Raw genomic sequence first — 15,901 nt, forward strand, 5'->3', positions numbered from 1 at the left:
GGGTGCTGATCTTGGGCAGCACGTCTAGTGTCTTGATACGCGCATGTCAGATGACGTCGGCAAGCTTTCAGACTTCTTTTGTTTGACCCTGCTATAAGATTCATTCTTCATCTTTCCAGTAGGCTCGGGAACTAAGTGGCTACACTTCACCTGACGGTAAATGTCATGTTTATTTATTAATTTACCCTCTTTATTGACGGAGTCTAAGTGACTACACTTCTCCTAAGTCGAAGAATTTTTAGATTTTGAACTTGAGCTCCTTACATCCTTATGGCAAACCTAACCTAGGATACGCTGCTCGGCGACGGTTCACAACTGTTCGACGACGGTTCACAACTGCTCGGCAACTCATCATGGTGGTTGGACCATGAGTTTGACTGCTCGATTTTTGTCCGCACCTGCTCGGACAAGCTCAAGACGGCGTTGCACAACGGATACAAGGCGCTCGGGGACTAGCTGTGGGGGGTACGACCCCGGATACCCACGACAGACCACATGGGCCGTACCATCAGAGGTGGTCCAGCCCACAAGATCAAGGCGTGCACGGCACTGGTCGACGTGCACCACAAGATATTACATAGTACCAAATAGGATAATTTTCTTATAACCCTACCCCTCTAGAGTATATAAGGAGAGACAGGGGTCCCCTAATCGACAGCTACTACATCTCAATACAATACACCAAAGACACATGACGTAGGGTATTACGTCGATCAGACGGTCCGAACCTGTCTAAATCACTGTCTCTGCGCCTTGTGTCACCATCCGGTTCTATCACGCGCACCTCCACCGATCAATCTACCTTCGTGGGATACCCTTCGGAGGACTGCCTAGCATCTTTTGTCGATAAATGAGATAGAAGAAAAATGAAGGGGATATATAAGCTATTTTTTTTCAAAGTCTTCTTAGATAAATTTCTTGAAAATGATTAATCTAAACTAGCCATAAAACCAAGCAAACGCCGAACCCATAACCCCCACAACCCAGACCAACCGCCTCGTCTTCCCGTTCCCCTCCACGTCTCCCCATTCCCGCCTCCCGAGGCCTCGACCTGTTGGGGGCACATGGGCCCCACAACCCGCGCCCACTTCGTCTACAATCGCCGCCGCCGCCGCCGCCGAGGCGGGAAGCACGCCGTCGAGGGGGCTTCTGAGGAGGAGGAGCAGCGGGTGGATAGCTCCTCCTCATCCTCCGACGAAGAAGGAGATGAGGAAGAAGATGCCGAAGCGTCCGGAGAGGACGTCGATGACGAGGAGGAAGAGGAGTCGGTCGCTGTCGAGCCTGCGGCCAAGCAGTCATCCGCAGCTGCGGCGGCGGGGGAGAAGAGGGGCGGAAGGAAGGACCAGATCAGCATCAGCCTCAAGAAAGTGTGCAAGGTAGTGGTCGGTGCAAAATAAATCTCAAAGATTTTCTGGCTATTTTGTTTTGCCGCATCTCCTTGCTATGTGCCTTCCATTTGTGTTCAGAAAGACGGCTTCTTTCTGAGTCTTGGAGCCGGACTTGAATTTTGGACATAGAAACCGCTTCTTTTGCATACTCACTTTTACCATTTGGGGGTTAAATAGGAACGGTCGTTTCTCTTGGACGCAAAATTAGTATTTTTAAAATTAATTTCGCTCAGTTTATTTGTTATGGCCTAATTCCTAGTTTTGAATACGAAAAATGGGCTTCCGACCTAATGGAAAATGGCCCTCTAAGCGATTAGTTTGTAACAGCGCTTCTTTTCTGTTCACTTCAGCAAAATTTTGAGATTCTTTGTCTCAAAGATTTCCTTTTATAATGGTGTAGTGTCTATGATCCCCTTTGTATGCATTTCTCGATCAGGGGGTTTCATGAGTTATGTCTGGTTGCAGGTGTGCAAAAGGACAGGGCACCAGGCAGGGTTCCAGGGGGCTGTGTACATCGACTGCCCCATGAAGCCTTGCTTCTTATGCAAGATGCCAGGTGCTGATCTCTAATTCTGCGTGATTATTTCGTTATGCTTTTGTGGTACAAGAGTCACTAATTTGGGATGGACAGAACAATTGTTCTCAGTGTGGATTGGGCTGATTTGTCTTTATAAATTAGTGTTCATGTTACATGCTGAAATAGCATTGTCGAAGGATTCTTGTTTAAAGTAATGCCTGTGAGAGTAGGTTAGGCTAATTATTTTTGTGAAAGAGAAAAAAAAACTGAAAGAACTTGCACTGACGAACCAACATATATATTATTATTTCCTTGTGTTTCTGCACCCAGGGATTTAAAGCTGCTTCCTATTGCTTCATAGCAGTTTACATGTTTTACTTATGATTTTAAAGCTTTATCAACAGTACCAAATGAATCTTGGAATACAAGTCCACAATGGATCCTTAGATGAAAATGACACGAATGCTGTTTTCTCATTCACCAACACTATGTTTTCATCATGGATAGGTCATACAACCTTGACTTGCCCACATAGAGCAGCAATGGAGCATGGGGTCATCCCAGCCCCTAGAAGGAATACAAACACTTCACTAGATTATGTCTTTCAGAGCCAAGTCAAGGGCAAGATTTCCATGGTACCGAGTGTGATTTGACTAAGGCGTTATCTTCTGTGTTCTTTGTTGCCAATCGCAATATTTCATATTACCCCTTTTTTGTTAGTACCAGATCTGTCACTTTTGTCCTCTTATCAATGCTAGGTTAAGCCTAAGTTTCTGATACCCAACCAACTAGAGTGTGGAAACATAAAATTTCATCAGAGGCGTGTGACATGCTTGGAGTTTCATCCAACTAAGAACAATGTTCTTTTATCAGGAGACAAGGTATTGCACTACTACTGTTGAACTTTGTTGCCCTCTTAAATTACTTACAAGTATCTGTATCTCTGCATTCGAGTGCCCAAAAATGGTTAGATTGCAGGAACATGTAGGCACGTACTAATCCATCTCCGTTCTCTCCATGCAGAAAGGGCTTCTGGTTATCTGGGATTATGTTAAGTTGCATGAGAAGATTACATATGATTCTGTGCACTCCTGCATTCTGAATAGCATGAAGTAAGAGTATTCCTTGATGGTTGTTTCTTGTCTCTTTGTTTTTCGTGTGCAAAGGACAAAATGTTGCAACATAATTTGACCTTGTTCAGGATTGATACCACCAACGATGGGATGGTATATACAGCTTCCTCTGATGGTACTATCAGTTTTACCGATTTGGACACTGGCATTGGCTTCCCCTTGTTAAATCTCAACCCGAATGGTTGGAATGTAAGTTTACTTTCAGGTCATGTTCTATAGATCACTTTGTTCAAAAGAATTTATAAAGATGTTACTTTTCAGTCTCTCTCTACCTCCCTCCCCCCATCTTGTTCTGTAATTATGCATTCATTAGATAGCATTCATCTGAATTAATTTCTATCCATTTTGAGCTCTTTTTTTTTTTTGAAGGGCGGGCCTGGTGCAAACGGTAGAGTCTTACCGCCTGTGACCGGAAGGTCTTGGGTTCGAGTCGCGGTCTCCTCGCATTGCACAGGCGAGGGTAAGGCTTGCCACTGACACCCTTTTGCAGACCCCGCATAGAGCGGGAGCTCTCTGCACTGGGTACGCCCTTTTGAGCTTTTTTTTAATGAACTCCGGTCCTTCTTTATTTCTCACAACAGGGTCCAAGCTCTTGGCACATGATATACGGGATGGACTTGAACACTGACAAAGGTCTTCTTTTGGTGGCAGATAACTTTGGTTTTCTTTACTTGTGAGTATCTTTAGGAAATGGGTGGTACCTTTCTGAGATTTATTCCTAATAGTGTAGAATATTGCTATATATGCAGTTTCCTTTGAAACAACTGATCAGTTTGTTCTTGTTATCCATTTTATGCATTTGTTTGGCAGCTCAATTCCAAATGGTTTGTCATCGGTGATTGTTTTACATTTGAATTCAGAGATATTGTTGTACGCTTCCACACTTGCATGCATCAAATATGTGGCATTCTGTTGTAAGCTATTATTAATTCTTGCAGCCTGGATAGACGGTCAAAGACAAGAATTGGACATCCAATTCTTATCCATAAAAAGGGTAGTAAGGTAACCAGCCTACATTGCAACCCTGCACGACCTGAAGTTCTTCTAAGCAGCGGAAATGATCACTATGTGAGTGTGTTCTGCATATGTAAAGGTCCCCCTTTTCTTGTTTTCTATTTGATATCTCTACATCTCTGTAATTATTAGGCCCGAATTTGGGATACAAGGAAGCTTGAAGCCAACTCTCCCCTTGCCGGCCTTGCTCATGGACGGGTTGTTAATTCAGGATACTTTTCTCCACGAAGCGGAAATAAGATCTTGACAACTTGTCAGGACAACCGAATTCGTGTATGGGACTATATTCTTGGTGATCTGCAATCCCCAAGTAGAGAAATTGTGCACAGTCATGATTTCAATCGTCATCTGACTCCCTTCAAAGCTGAGTGGGATCCAAAGGTTTCAGCTATAATTAAAAAGTGCACTTTTTGGATTTTATTATTTCACAATAGCTGTGCCCAATTCTGAAATGGAATGTTAATTCTCTGCAGGATTACACTGAAACAGTTGCAGTTATTGGCCGTTACATAAGTGAGAACTACAATGGTGTTGCTCTGCATCCAATTGATTTCATAGATACCAGTTCTGGGAAGCTTCTGGCTGAGGTGATGGACCCTGACATAACAACCATCAGCCCAGTGAACAAGCTACATCCGCAAGATGACATCCTAGCTACAGGAAGCTCAAGGTAGTCCTAGCGATATATAAGTACATAATATTGTTATCCAGTGCTAGATCTTTTTTCTCTCCACAGCTCACAAGGTGGCCCTTGCAGGTCTATTTTCATTTGGAAACCAAAAACTGAAGATGAACTTGCTGAAGAAAGGGCCAAACAGAAAGACCAAGGAGGATCAAGTTCCCGGAAGAAAGCAAATGGCAATAGTAGTGATGACGACTCAGATGGCGATTCTGGCGGAAAGAACAGGAAAGCAAAGAAGACTCGCTTCACTCATGCAGTAAAGGGAAAGGGCAAATCCAAAGTTTGATGCTTGGTTTATATCGTTCGGTAGCAATTTTGACAAGAAACCAGCCATTTACTAGCTGCTGCCGCATCTTCTTTTTGTACCATCTTGGTCCCCTTAGCTAAGATGCTGAAGACCCATATCCACACGTGCTTCGGCTGCTTTTGAATCCCATATCAACACATGCTGAAGACCCATATCAAACAAATGCTGTTGGACCCAATAGTTGTCTACTGCAGCAATGCTCCCAAGGAGTTAGCCAGTTAGGTCTATAAATAGGTTTCGGTTGCTTTTGAATCATGACATGCTTATGGTCACTTGTCAATGATGGCTTTTATCGGTTTAATCTCATATCAACATTATGTCAGGAGCTTGCAGCTAACTATGCACCTTTACAGTACTTTTTTATAAATATTTTGTAACAAAAAATGAAGTTATGTTTCGGTGAATGTGTCCATGCAAAAAAAAAAAAAAACCCCGCTAAGTATTTGTGACTGGTCTCACCAAAGCTTTCATGCGAATGATAGAAATTTGATGCATTGCATCAGGTTAGATAAAAAAAATAGTCAAGGAGACAAGCGAGTGCCGTTTAGCATCAGCTCAATTGACCACTTGGCCGCAGTTGCTAGCTTAAAGGAATAACAAAATCAGCTGATGCAATATTTCTATTTTTGAGTGTGAAGACAAACATCTGGTTACATGCCAAACAGAGTTTCTTATAATATGAATTGTTAGTTCACTATAAGCAATCTGCCGCATGGGAATCTCGGCTCCTACACGATGCTCAGTTGCAACTGATTCAGCAGGTCATGATCACGCAATAGGAAAGAAGATTCTACATTGTCCTCTAGGTTAGCACCAGTACGAACCGTGAAACCCATAGAAGAGCAAGTTATCAGGAGGATGATTTGTAAGCAACAGTGGCATCTCACACCTCTTGGTCTAGATGTTCCAGCACCAAGACGGGCTCTTTTGGCACTTTCAAAATGATTAGGTTCTGATCCCAGCCAGCGCTACACATTTGCTCGAGGAAGTCAGTAAATCCATTCTCCAATGCAACTAGGCTTTCTTCTAACCAAGGGAAAACCTCCTCCTGCCTTAGCTGATTCTTGTGAAGCCAATGTGCTTGCCACAGGCTCCTTAGGACTGACATGCTTGTTGCCGACTCCTGAAAAAACAGTGAAGCAGATAACGATATTAATTTGAACTGGTGCCCAGCTATTTCAATGCCGTTTCAGTAGTAGATTACCTTGAAAGTAACTAGAAATGTTGGCTCCCTTGATCCAAACTGCTCAAAGAAGAGGATATACTTCTCATTCTTGTACAACTTCAATAATCTATCCACCTGTTCGATAATTTAACAGATTGGCCCAAAGTAATTAAATGATACACTCTTGCAGATTCAAGAGTGAACAGGTTTGGAAATTGCTTGAGAAAGCGAAACCAAATGAGTTGTGTTATGAATAATGTTTCAAAAAGCACTAGGCACTAGGCACTAGGCACTAGGCAGGCAGTTGGGCTCCTAGCGCCAAGGCGTTTCTTGACGTTTGTATTCTATGACTTCCTGTGGGTGGTTTGAGTACTAATATGCTAGATAACGAAAATTAGCATATCAGAACCATGCATCCATGAGTACTATGGTTGCAGTTTGTCTTTCTTCATCTCTAATTTGTCCATCTATTTACATACATCAAGTCTAAAACATCTCTGTGCAGGAAAAAAAATAGACAAAAATGCCTAGGTGCTAGTCGAGGCGATGCAGCTCTACTTACCACGGCTTAGGCAGAGCTGGGCGTTGCCTTTTTAAACAGAGGTTATGAAATAGCCAATGGAACTGCTACTGACCATTAGCTCCTGGATACATGCTTGCTGCTGCCTGCTGGTTTTTCCTGAGTCAGACTAAGCCACAGACAAGCTACTGATTCTTATTGACACCCACCAACGTTAAAATTGTTCTCAAAGAAACAGATTACTTCAGTAGATTTAGCAGGAATGGTCGATGGTGAAAAAGTTGAATGCCCCCTACATTTTACTCAAAACTGGCATGTTGACATGTCACTAATTTCTTCTTGGATGTGTTCTCACCAATTTCTAGTTCATTCAAGGTTTAGGTTAATGAAACATAGATTGCATGTCAATCCAGGTAGTTATAAACGGAACAGGAAATAAAATGTCAATCAGGAGAGAGGCTAGGATTTAAGGAAAAAGAAACAAGTATGTCATGCAGTGGTTGATTGCAAACTGAGCTCTACATTGAGTCCTAAAATATTAACTACAACCCAACTGTTACCCCCACCAGTGGCGGAGCTTGCATGAATGTGTAGGGGGGGCCAATTCAAAGCTATGCTGCTACAGTAATTACCAATAGTAGTATAGACAATTGGAATTCTGTGAAAAATCTTTGTTTTTTCAAGTTCTATCTATATAGACTGCAATGAACAATTGAAATTCTGTCAAAGAAGAATGAACAATGTGTGGATTTACATATTTGTAAGCTGTGATCCATTCATCAGCAACATCAAGCATGGTACGAGAGAGGCATGAATTAATTACGTGCATGCTGTGACATGCAAACCTCCAGAGTGATACAGCCGGAACAAGAGAGGCTAGGACCCAGTTTGACCCCACATAGCTCCGTCCGTGCTTCTAACCGCGGACTAACGGGCTATTTGACACGGCTCCGGTAGCAGAAGTGACGAGAAGCTGTAGCAAACACCACAAAAAGCTAAACTATTTTTTTTGTACGGAAGAGGAGTGACCAATACCTGAGTAAGGGTACGTACGTACCTCAGCCAGAGGTATAACGACACATATTTCAAATCCCCGAAAGGTCACAAGAAACAAGGCGCACTAAATGGGCGGACACTAAGCCTTGGGGCGAGGACTCCATGCGCCACGAGTCTCCTAGAGTAACTCGATGGCAAGGACTCAGTTGTGCCCAGGTCACGCAAGCCATCGAGTCGCGAGGCATAACTAGGAAGTTTATTAGTCTATGTTTATTAGAATCCTATGTCTGACTACCATTTAAGGGCTTGTCCATGCTCTAATCCCATCCCACAGCATACATCCTCATTTTTTTTACCGGGCAAGGGGGGGCCGGAGCCCTCTATGGCCAATACATGGCTCCGCCGGTGACCCCCACTAATTCTAATTCCCAAGGTACCGTCCCAAGGAAGCCCATCTACAGATAAGATCACTGTTTGCCTAAATGGCAGTTTAGATTGTTTAAACGGTAAAAAAAAATAGTAGCTGTGTTGTTTAGGCAATAAACAGTCCATTAAACGGGTTGATTTGAACGGTCAAAAACGGGAAAGTGGTTTAAATAAAATGTTATTAGACGAACTAAATGTCCTTTTAAGTCATTGATTAGTAAATGGGACGATGTCAGCCACCACATTGGCACCCAACTAATTGACATCGTGAACATACAAGAGGGAATGGGATTTAGTTTCCTTCCCCAAAATTTTTACTTGCTATAATACTTATTTTTGCATGCATAAATATGAATATTTGCTAGCATATTAGATTTTTTATGCATAAATATGTATATTTAGTGGTACTACACAAAACCATTTAGGCTGTTTAACTTTGTTTAAACACTGTTTAAACGGCCTCATGGTAAATAAGGGTGACTGACTGTTTAGTGTTTACCGTTTAGCTTTAAGATTGTAAAAAGTGTGGGAAAAGTGAAGCTACCAAAGTTAACAGAATCGGCTATTCATACCATGTCACTGGATTCATCACCACCAAGCATTCTTTCCATGGGCACACCAAAAGAAATTTGTGGAGGCAAGAATCTTTCCCATGTTAAAATGTTTTCTTCCTCATTGCAAGCAACATAACCTAAAACAGCAAGCCAAAAACACCAGGTACTAAGAAGTTACTAGAACTGTTTCAGAAAATAACAAGAAAAATGTAAAAATAACCGTGAGAAGAAAATGTCACCAGGAACAGTATGTTGTGCAACATGTGATCTCACAAGAATCCGGCCACGTTTTAGGTTTATCTACCAATATTACCATGAAGAGGATTAATGCATATATGAAAATGCAGTCAAACATGGAAATCTTCAATATAATTATTTCATTTCATCAAGCAAAACACAATTTGGGCCAAGCACCTTACTGTGCGGAACTTGAGAACTGATAGGGACTGATAGCGCAACCAAAGATGTAGAAGACGAACACTCAGCCAAGTTAAAGCAAGAGTTAAGTATGATGACTTTACACCTGCGGTATCCTAGAATAAAAACAGCAACTGTAAACGGATAAAAAATGATGGCATCTGTCTCCATCAATGCAATAACATAACTGATCAATAAGATTGGTATACAGAAATGTGGTTCGATATAAACAACATATAAAACTTAATGAACTGTATACCATAATAAGTACACCGGTTGAAAGGCCTAAAAGCTGAGCTCCTACTTCCCATACTTCCTCCTGAAAATACAATACTGTTTCTTAAAGGATTATTCTTGCAAGGAGTTTCAAGGCATTTTTATCCTTATCTTTAATGATTGTAATTTGTAATTTCGTTCCGGTTTTCACAAAAAAGAAACATTACACAGTATATTACTTAAATCAGATCCCAGAACTGTGACAATGTCAATGCTGCAGTCAGAAGACATTAGGACACAACTGACTATAAGAAAAGTATTTTACTGCAGTCAATACCTTTGCAGCAACCTCTCCAAGATTTCCAGATTCTGCAAAGTGATTTTGGATAACACGGAAGGAAGGATCTTTAAATCCTCTTGCTATGGCCTGCTTAAAAATTTGGAGTCAATGATCTTACACGCCATAGGGGCACTAAATGTCTGCTGCAGCCCAACTAAATGCGAGTGTAATATCTTTTCAGAATACCTTTGCAAGATTCCCCAATGATGCAAGTGGGAGGAAGTAATCTGGATACAGTGGAGTCATGAGCTCAAATATGCTGCAAAATGGTACATACAATATTAGGACAGAGTTTTGTTTCTTCATTAGACTACTTGTAACATGGTTATGAAGATCTGCTTCTGTTATTTTAAGAACTTATTATTGCCAACCTTCCAGCACTTCCAATGATATCTGCATACATCCTCCACTTCTTTGGGTCATCATCGAAAAGCGCTCCAAAGCGTCCACCTAAAGATGCCATCCATAAATCTTCCTAAACACTAAATTCTGACATGATGAAAAAAAAGTAATAACAGTACCAATGAGAAGACGCCCAAAAGCCCCAATGCCATCCTTTGATACCCATCTAAGGTTCAAATCAACAGGGTTCAAGTTAGTTATGCTCATAAGATAAATTATCCACTCACATTTGCATCATGTTTTCATGTGCCTATATATCTCTCTTATGTGGCCATGATTCATGGCCCAGAAAAACAAGAATGGGACAGAAGGCACCTAAAACTAATATAAATATTTCCGTCTCCCCAAAGCAATAACTCCAAGGTTTCTACTTTCTAGTAACAGATAGAACTATATGAGTAGCAAAGATGATTATGACCTGATAGCAGCAGCAGATGCAGCTGCAGAAGTTCCTGTAAAAGATCCAACACCTACAGCCTGTACCAATCTACAATCAGCTAATCAGTGACGGTGACATAAAGCTATGGCTGACGAGTATACTTGAAAAAGCTAGATACATAACATATTGGTCAATACACATAACTCGAAAAAATAGCATGACTATAATTCATGTGTTGCCAACAACATGAAAATTAGGTAACACATTTCCTTGTCACTTTGCATATCAAAGTACACAGTGATCAGATTCACCATCGGCAGTAAATATAGACGGAAAACTGGAGTTCTTGCCTCTTTTTTATGTTTAACACCAAATATCATCTACCTTATTTGTAAATTGCTCTCTCTGTTACCAATGATAGTTCACTTTGGCTTTGTCCTAAGTCAAACTTTTTAACTTTGACCAAGTCTATAGAAAAGTGCACCAACATCTACAAAATCAAATTTATTTCATTAAGTTCTACAAAAATATATTTTAAAAGTGCATTTATTTGAACTTGTAGATGTTGATATATTTTAAAAAAAACTTGGTCAAAGTTAGAGAGGATTGACTTAGGCAAAGCCAAGTGAACTATAATTTGTAACGGATGGACTATTCAATAATGAAATCCACTTATTACATTTGAAATAAGAACATAACATAACTGTAGTAAGTTATTTTTTCTTCATTCTTAGACTGCGTATTGTTTCGAAGAAAAAATATTATTCACATAATTGACCCACTAGACTAACAAGTTAAGAAATACCTTCAAAAGACTTGATGTCACCAATACATGACAGATCCAACCTGTCACATTTGTTGGGAACTGCAACAACATGTACTCCAGGTAGTCAACCGAAACAGACCCTGAAAAAAAAACAAATAACAATAAAGAGTTAATTTGTCAGGTGGTATATATTTTTTTCTCAACCTATGCAGGAGAGCTACATGCCATTTCATTAAGAGAGAAAAAAGAGTACAAGAGTGAGACGAAAAGAGACCCACCCAAACCCGGTTATATACAAAACCCACCCCACTGACTATTGAACATGACCAAGGGGGATCAAACCGCCAACCAGAAACTAAGGTTCTGTGGCAATCGGCCTTAGGAGCAGGTCCTGGAGGTTAGAAGCACCTGCCATGCACCAAGAGCTACATTGATCAACGACCTTTTGTAGAAGGCTCTGAATATTAGGAGAAATTCCCTCAAATACATAGGTATTCCCAAATGTCCAGACTTCCCCAACCACAAAATAATAAGTGAATTCAGCCCCTTACGCATCTCCTTGGGTGTATTTCTAATAATAGTATATAGTTTCATCTCTGCCTGACATGGATACCTTTTTATATTATCTTACAGGTAAATCTCTGCACAAACTTTGACAGCAACTCAAAATCAAGCTGTACCAGAATACCAGAATTTGTCATTAACTCATTATTATATGTTGCTTACATTTGACGAGAATAGTATACATATCTCCCAACCAAAGCAGTTTACAAAAGTATGACCAGAAAACAACGATTCACTCCAATGAGCAACGGCAGTACTTTTCAAGCAGGATGATTCACTATGAAACATTTGGCTAGAATCGAGCAACTGTGAAGTATATGGATGAGAGTCCAGAATGTGCAAGGATGTCATGAATCACCTGGAAACCCTGCTGGAAGCACAAAGTCCCAAATAGCCTGGGGGATCAAAGAATCTGCATTCTCATCTTCCACAGCATTTACCGGAGATTCATGCTTCTCCAAACGAAGCTGCAGCTTAGAATTGCCATCCGATATATATCTACCACAACATCGATCAAATCAAACATGAGAAATTTGGCAGAGTTGTCCACTTGTCACCTCCGATTCAAAATGCAAGCCAATTTCTTTGTGAGTTCGGGTGTACAATGGGGAAATCAGATGGCGTTCTCGAAATCAAGAATTCACAGCTGAGAAGTGAAGAACCTCTTGACGACGCCGTCCCGGTACCTCTCCGCGAGCAAAGGCCTCGCCTTTCTGCATCAGCACACACGTTTCCTTCACTAAAAGAAAGAAAAAAGATCCAGGAAAAGACCGGTGAAATTCAGAACGTACTCAGGCTCGCCGCCGCCGCCGCTGGAGGACGGCGGCGACGCCAGGCAGGAGCGCGGACGAAGCCTCCAGGGCAGACCTCCCCGGCGGAAGTGCCCCCCTGCAGCGGGTGTGGAGAGCATGCTCCGGTGTACGGACGCGGCGGGTGGACGGGGGGGATGCTGCGAGTGTATGGATACCGTGATAGCTCAGCTGCCCACGCAGGTACAGACGTATACAGTGGTACACTGACTATAAAGTTCGGCGTTTTTCTCGAATTTTTAATCTTTCTCCCTTTATATGAATGAATAAAATATAATATATATACAGTAAAAACTTTTGTTTTTTCCTTACTACTACTGTACTCTGTTTGGCTAATCAAATTTGCAAGGGAAAGAAATTTGCGATGATTAAGCTGAAGTTGGCAAGGCTTCGAGTCGAAGATATCCGGGACTCGTGTTCCGATCGTGCATGAACGGACGGGGACGAACCAAACCGTGGCTGAGCGCCTACAAATACGTGACGTCGTGGCAACGACCAAACGCAACAAAATCTCGATAAACACGAGATCCATCGAATCTTACCCCGATCATCAAGCCTCGCCGACGCCGGCTTCGCCACACCCATGGCGACGCCCTCCAATGAGCTGGAGCACAAGGCGAGGGAGGCCTTCATGGACGACGACTTCGCCCTCGCCGCCGCGCTCTACACGCAGGCCATCGCCGCGGGCCCGCCGACCGCCGCGCTCTACGCCGACCGCGCCCAGGCCTACACCAAGATTGGCGATTTCGCGGCGGCAGCCACGGACGCCGCCCGCGCCGTCGAGCTCGACCCCGCCATGGCCCGGGCGCACCTCCGCAGGGCCCACGCCTGCGTCAAGCTGGAGCAGTACGACGCCGCCCGGGCCGCCGTCGAGGCCGGCGGCGCCCTGGCCCCCGGCGACGCGCGGTTCGCCAGGCTGATGAAGGAGATCGACGGCAAGGCGCCCAAGCCGATGGAGACCGAGGCTTGTGCCGTGCCCGCTGTTGCCGCTGCCGCGCCCGTGCCCGTGCCTGCCCCCGCTGAAAAGCCCAAGTACAGGCACGACTTCTACAACAGCGCGGCGGAGGTGGTGGTCACCGTGTTCACCAAGGGCGTGGCGCCCGAGCACGTCGCGGTGGAGTTCGGCGAGCAGATGCTGAGCGTCTCCGTCGAGGTCCCCGGCGAGGCGGCGTACCACCTGCAGCCCCGCCTGTTCGGCAAGATCGTCCCCGACAAGTGCAGGTTCGCCGTGCTCTCTACCAAGATCGAGGTCCGCCTCGCCAAGGCGGAGCCGGGAACGACGTGGACGTCGCTGGAGTTCACCGACAAGCCCAAGCTCACCGCCACGGCGTCACCGGCGGCGCCCAGAGGCCGTGCTACCCGTCGTCGTCGTCCAGGGGCAGGAAGAAGGACTGGGACAAGATCGAGGCGCAGGTGAAGAAGGAAGAGAAGGAGGAGAAGCTGGACGGCGACGCGGCGGCCAACAAGTTCTTCCAGGACATCTTCGGGAACGCCGACGAGGACATGCGGCGGGCGATGACGAAATCGTTCCAGGAGTCCAACGGCACGGTGCTGTCGACCGACTGGAAGGACGTGGGCTCCAAGAAGGTCGAGCTCAGCCCGCCGGAAAGCATGGATCTGCGCAAGTGGGAGTATTGAGAGAATTCGTCTTGCACGCATGCTTATGACTGCTGCTCTGCTACTGCTACTAGGAGTGTCACAGCACTCTAGCGTGCTCTGCTTTGCTGATCGATTCTTGGTAGAGGCATAGATAGAGCTAGCTAGCATGATTCTTGGACTCTGGTATTCCCGTACCCGTAGTATTCATTTGAGTGATTTTATTGCTGTCGTGTGCCGTCGACCGCTTGAAATGTTGAAACCATGGCAGACAGGCCATGCATGCAATCATGGCCTTCGTTCACCTAGGCTAGCTCTGCACGACGGTTACCATGGCACCTCGCGCCAGTACATGCCTTCCTCAGGCGTTGCCGCTGGCCCCTGTCTGTGTCTCTGTGTGCTGACATCCGGAACACGGCTATTCTGCGCAAGCCATGGCGTTTGCGCGGCAAAACCGTGGCATAAGGGGCGTCGACGATCACGCCGCCGCCGGGTCATCCAGATGTGGCGTCGCTCGCTTTACACGGCAACGGGTCCCCGTCCAAGCGATGTCTTATTGACGGGTTGACCGGTTGAGGGCAGAAGTAAATGAAGCCTGGCCAATGAGACGCCACCGTATGGGCACGTTCATGCGTGGTTCAAGGATGCTTATGTGTTTTCACGTCCGCACCTCCCATTGTCTAGTATTTCCAATTATACCCCCATAGTATTATGGCATTTTAGGGGGTGTTTCGGACGGCTCCGCTCCATGTTTTTCAGCTTCCGCTCCACATTTTTAGCCAAACAGTTTCAGCTCCACGCACTCTGTTCGAAAAAAGAGTGAAGTTGTGAGAGCACCTAAAGAGGTGCTCCACAAACTCTAGTTTTTTGTGAAGCTGCTCCATGGTGGAGTTTGTTGAATAGAGTTTGTGGAGCAGTCCTGTCACACCCAATTTTAAGGATAAAATTGAATGCACAAAACTCATGTGTGCCCAGGAATCAATCACACACACAAGCTGATAAATTACATATAGTATCATCACGGTGTCATCATACATCAGAGTTATAGTAAAACTTAGTCTTATACATCACTAGCGGAATAGTAAAAAGATAATAAACTCTCGTGGCCATCATCACAGGAAAGGTCAACTGGTTGACCACAAGCCTAATAATCCTCCGGGAAATCCTCATACCCGTTGTCAGTCTGTTACCCATCCGGGATTTTTATCCAAGTAAAGAAAATAAACAAGTGTAAATACATTCCGTACTTAGCAAGCTAACATGGGATTATGAAGCTCAAGAAGGATAGACTCTGGTTTACTGCAGTTAGCATTTTTAATAGGTCGAACTTTTATTCTCAAGTATTATCAAGTTATGCTTAAGCTCCCATTTAATTCCCATAAGAACATATATCAAGGTCAGGTTTACCATATTTCATCATAGAACAACTTAAATGATCATCATCAAGTAACCAGTTATTCTGTGAGTTTTCCGGGCCGCTCGTAACCGTGAGCACGGCTGTTATAACAGTTTGTTACCCTCTGCAGAGGTGGTGCACATTCACCGCGAGTCGTGATCCCCATATGCCCGGGTTAATTACTCCCATGTCACTACCAAGGTGAGCGGGCAGGGTACACTATGAAGCCATTTCATAGGTTTCCCTAACAAGTTAGGGCCGCTAGGTTTCCTTGGCAGGCAGATGTAGGGACCCCCCTTTCCTATGGCACAAAT

At 44.0% G+C, this 15,901-nt stretch overlaps 2 protein-coding genes and 1 pseudogene across 3 annotated transcripts; 2 read left to right on the plus strand and 1 right to left on the minus strand.

The window, feature by feature from the left end:
• The first annotated feature begins 982 nt into the window (after window positions 1-982).
• Window positions 983-5,363, plus strand: LOC136457803 (DNA damage-binding protein 2-like). Its single transcript, XM_066457809.1, has 11 exons — window positions 983-1,376; window positions 1,854-1,944; window positions 2,413-2,540; window positions 2,664-2,786; window positions 2,929-3,017; window positions 3,107-3,227; window positions 3,620-3,711; window positions 3,977-4,106; window positions 4,185-4,433; window positions 4,526-4,722; window positions 4,810-5,363. Exons 1-11 carry the CDS (start codon window positions 1,065-1,067, stop codon window positions 5,018-5,020), a joined length of 1,743 nt encoding a protein of 580 aa, XP_066313906.1. The 5' UTR covers window positions 983-1,064; the 3' UTR covers window positions 5,021-5,363.
• A 232-nt stretch (window positions 5,364-5,595) lies between these two features.
• Window positions 5,596-12,817, minus strand: LOC136461813 (protein root UVB sensitive 5). Of its 2 annotated transcripts, XM_066461127.1 has the most exons (15): window positions 12,578-12,817; window positions 12,449-12,499; window positions 12,145-12,284; window positions 11,262-11,362; window positions 10,496-10,554; window positions 10,197-10,243; window positions 10,047-10,125; window positions 9,862-9,934; window positions 9,673-9,762; window positions 9,379-9,438; window positions 9,122-9,235; window positions 8,942-9,002; window positions 8,721-8,839; window positions 6,246-6,341; window positions 5,598-6,164 (listed from the first exon to the last, which is right to left on the minus strand). In XM_066461127.1, the coding sequence occupies exons 1-15, from the start codon at window positions 12,694-12,696 to the stop codon at window positions 5,925-5,927; spliced, it is 1,449 nt and encodes a 482-aa protein (XP_066317224.1). In that variant the 5' UTR covers window positions 12,697-12,817; the 3' UTR covers window positions 5,598-5,924. The 2 variants fall into 2 exon arrangements, with proteins under 2 accessions (XP_066317225.1, XP_066317224.1); XM_066461128.1 differs by lacking the exons at window positions 8,721-8,839; window positions 8,942-9,002; window positions 9,122-9,235 and having other exon boundaries at window positions 5,596-6,164.
• A 78-nt stretch (window positions 12,818-12,895) lies between these two features.
• Window positions 12,896-14,444, plus strand: LOC136461814 (protein SGT1 homolog; annotated as a pseudogene).
• Window positions 14,445-15,901: the final 1,457 nt, after the last annotated feature.

Source organism: Miscanthus floridulus, chromosome 6 (assembly GCF_019320115.1).
Source record: "Miscanthus floridulus cultivar M001 chromosome 6, ASM1932011v1, whole genome shotgun sequence".
Lineage (NCBI taxonomy): Eukaryota > Viridiplantae > Streptophyta > Magnoliopsida > Poales > Poaceae > Miscanthus > Miscanthus floridulus.

What these genes read in the sequence shown, in the direction of transcription:
- LOC136457803 (XM_066457809.1), top strand. Translation starts at nt 1,065, where the DNA reads ATGGGCCCCACAACCCGCGCCCACTTCGTCTACAATCGCCGCCGCCGC. An exon ending in GCCTCAAGAAAGTGTGCAAG is followed by an intron (nt 1,377 to 1,853) that starts GTAGTGGTCGGT and finishes GTCTGGTTGCAG; the next exon opens with GTGTGCAAAAGGACAGGGCA. An exon ending in TCAACCCGAATGGTTGGAAT is followed by an intron (nt 3,228 to 3,619) that starts GTAAGTTTACTT and finishes TTCTCACAACAG; the next exon opens with GGTCCAAGCTCTTGGCACAT.
- LOC136461813 (XM_066461127.1), bottom strand. Translation starts at nt 12,696, where the DNA reads ATGCTCTCCACACCCGCTGCAGGGGGGCACTTCCGCCGGGGAGGTCTG. An exon ending in CATTGGGGAATCTTGCAAAG is followed by an intron (nt 9,763 to 9,861) that starts GTATTCTGAAAA and finishes ATTTTTAAGCAG; the next exon opens with GCCATAGCAAGAGGATTTAA. An exon ending in CATTTCTAGTTACTTTCAAG is followed by an intron (nt 6,165 to 6,245) that starts GTAATCTACTAC and finishes CTGTTTTTTCAG; the next exon opens with GAGTCGGCAACAAGCATGTC.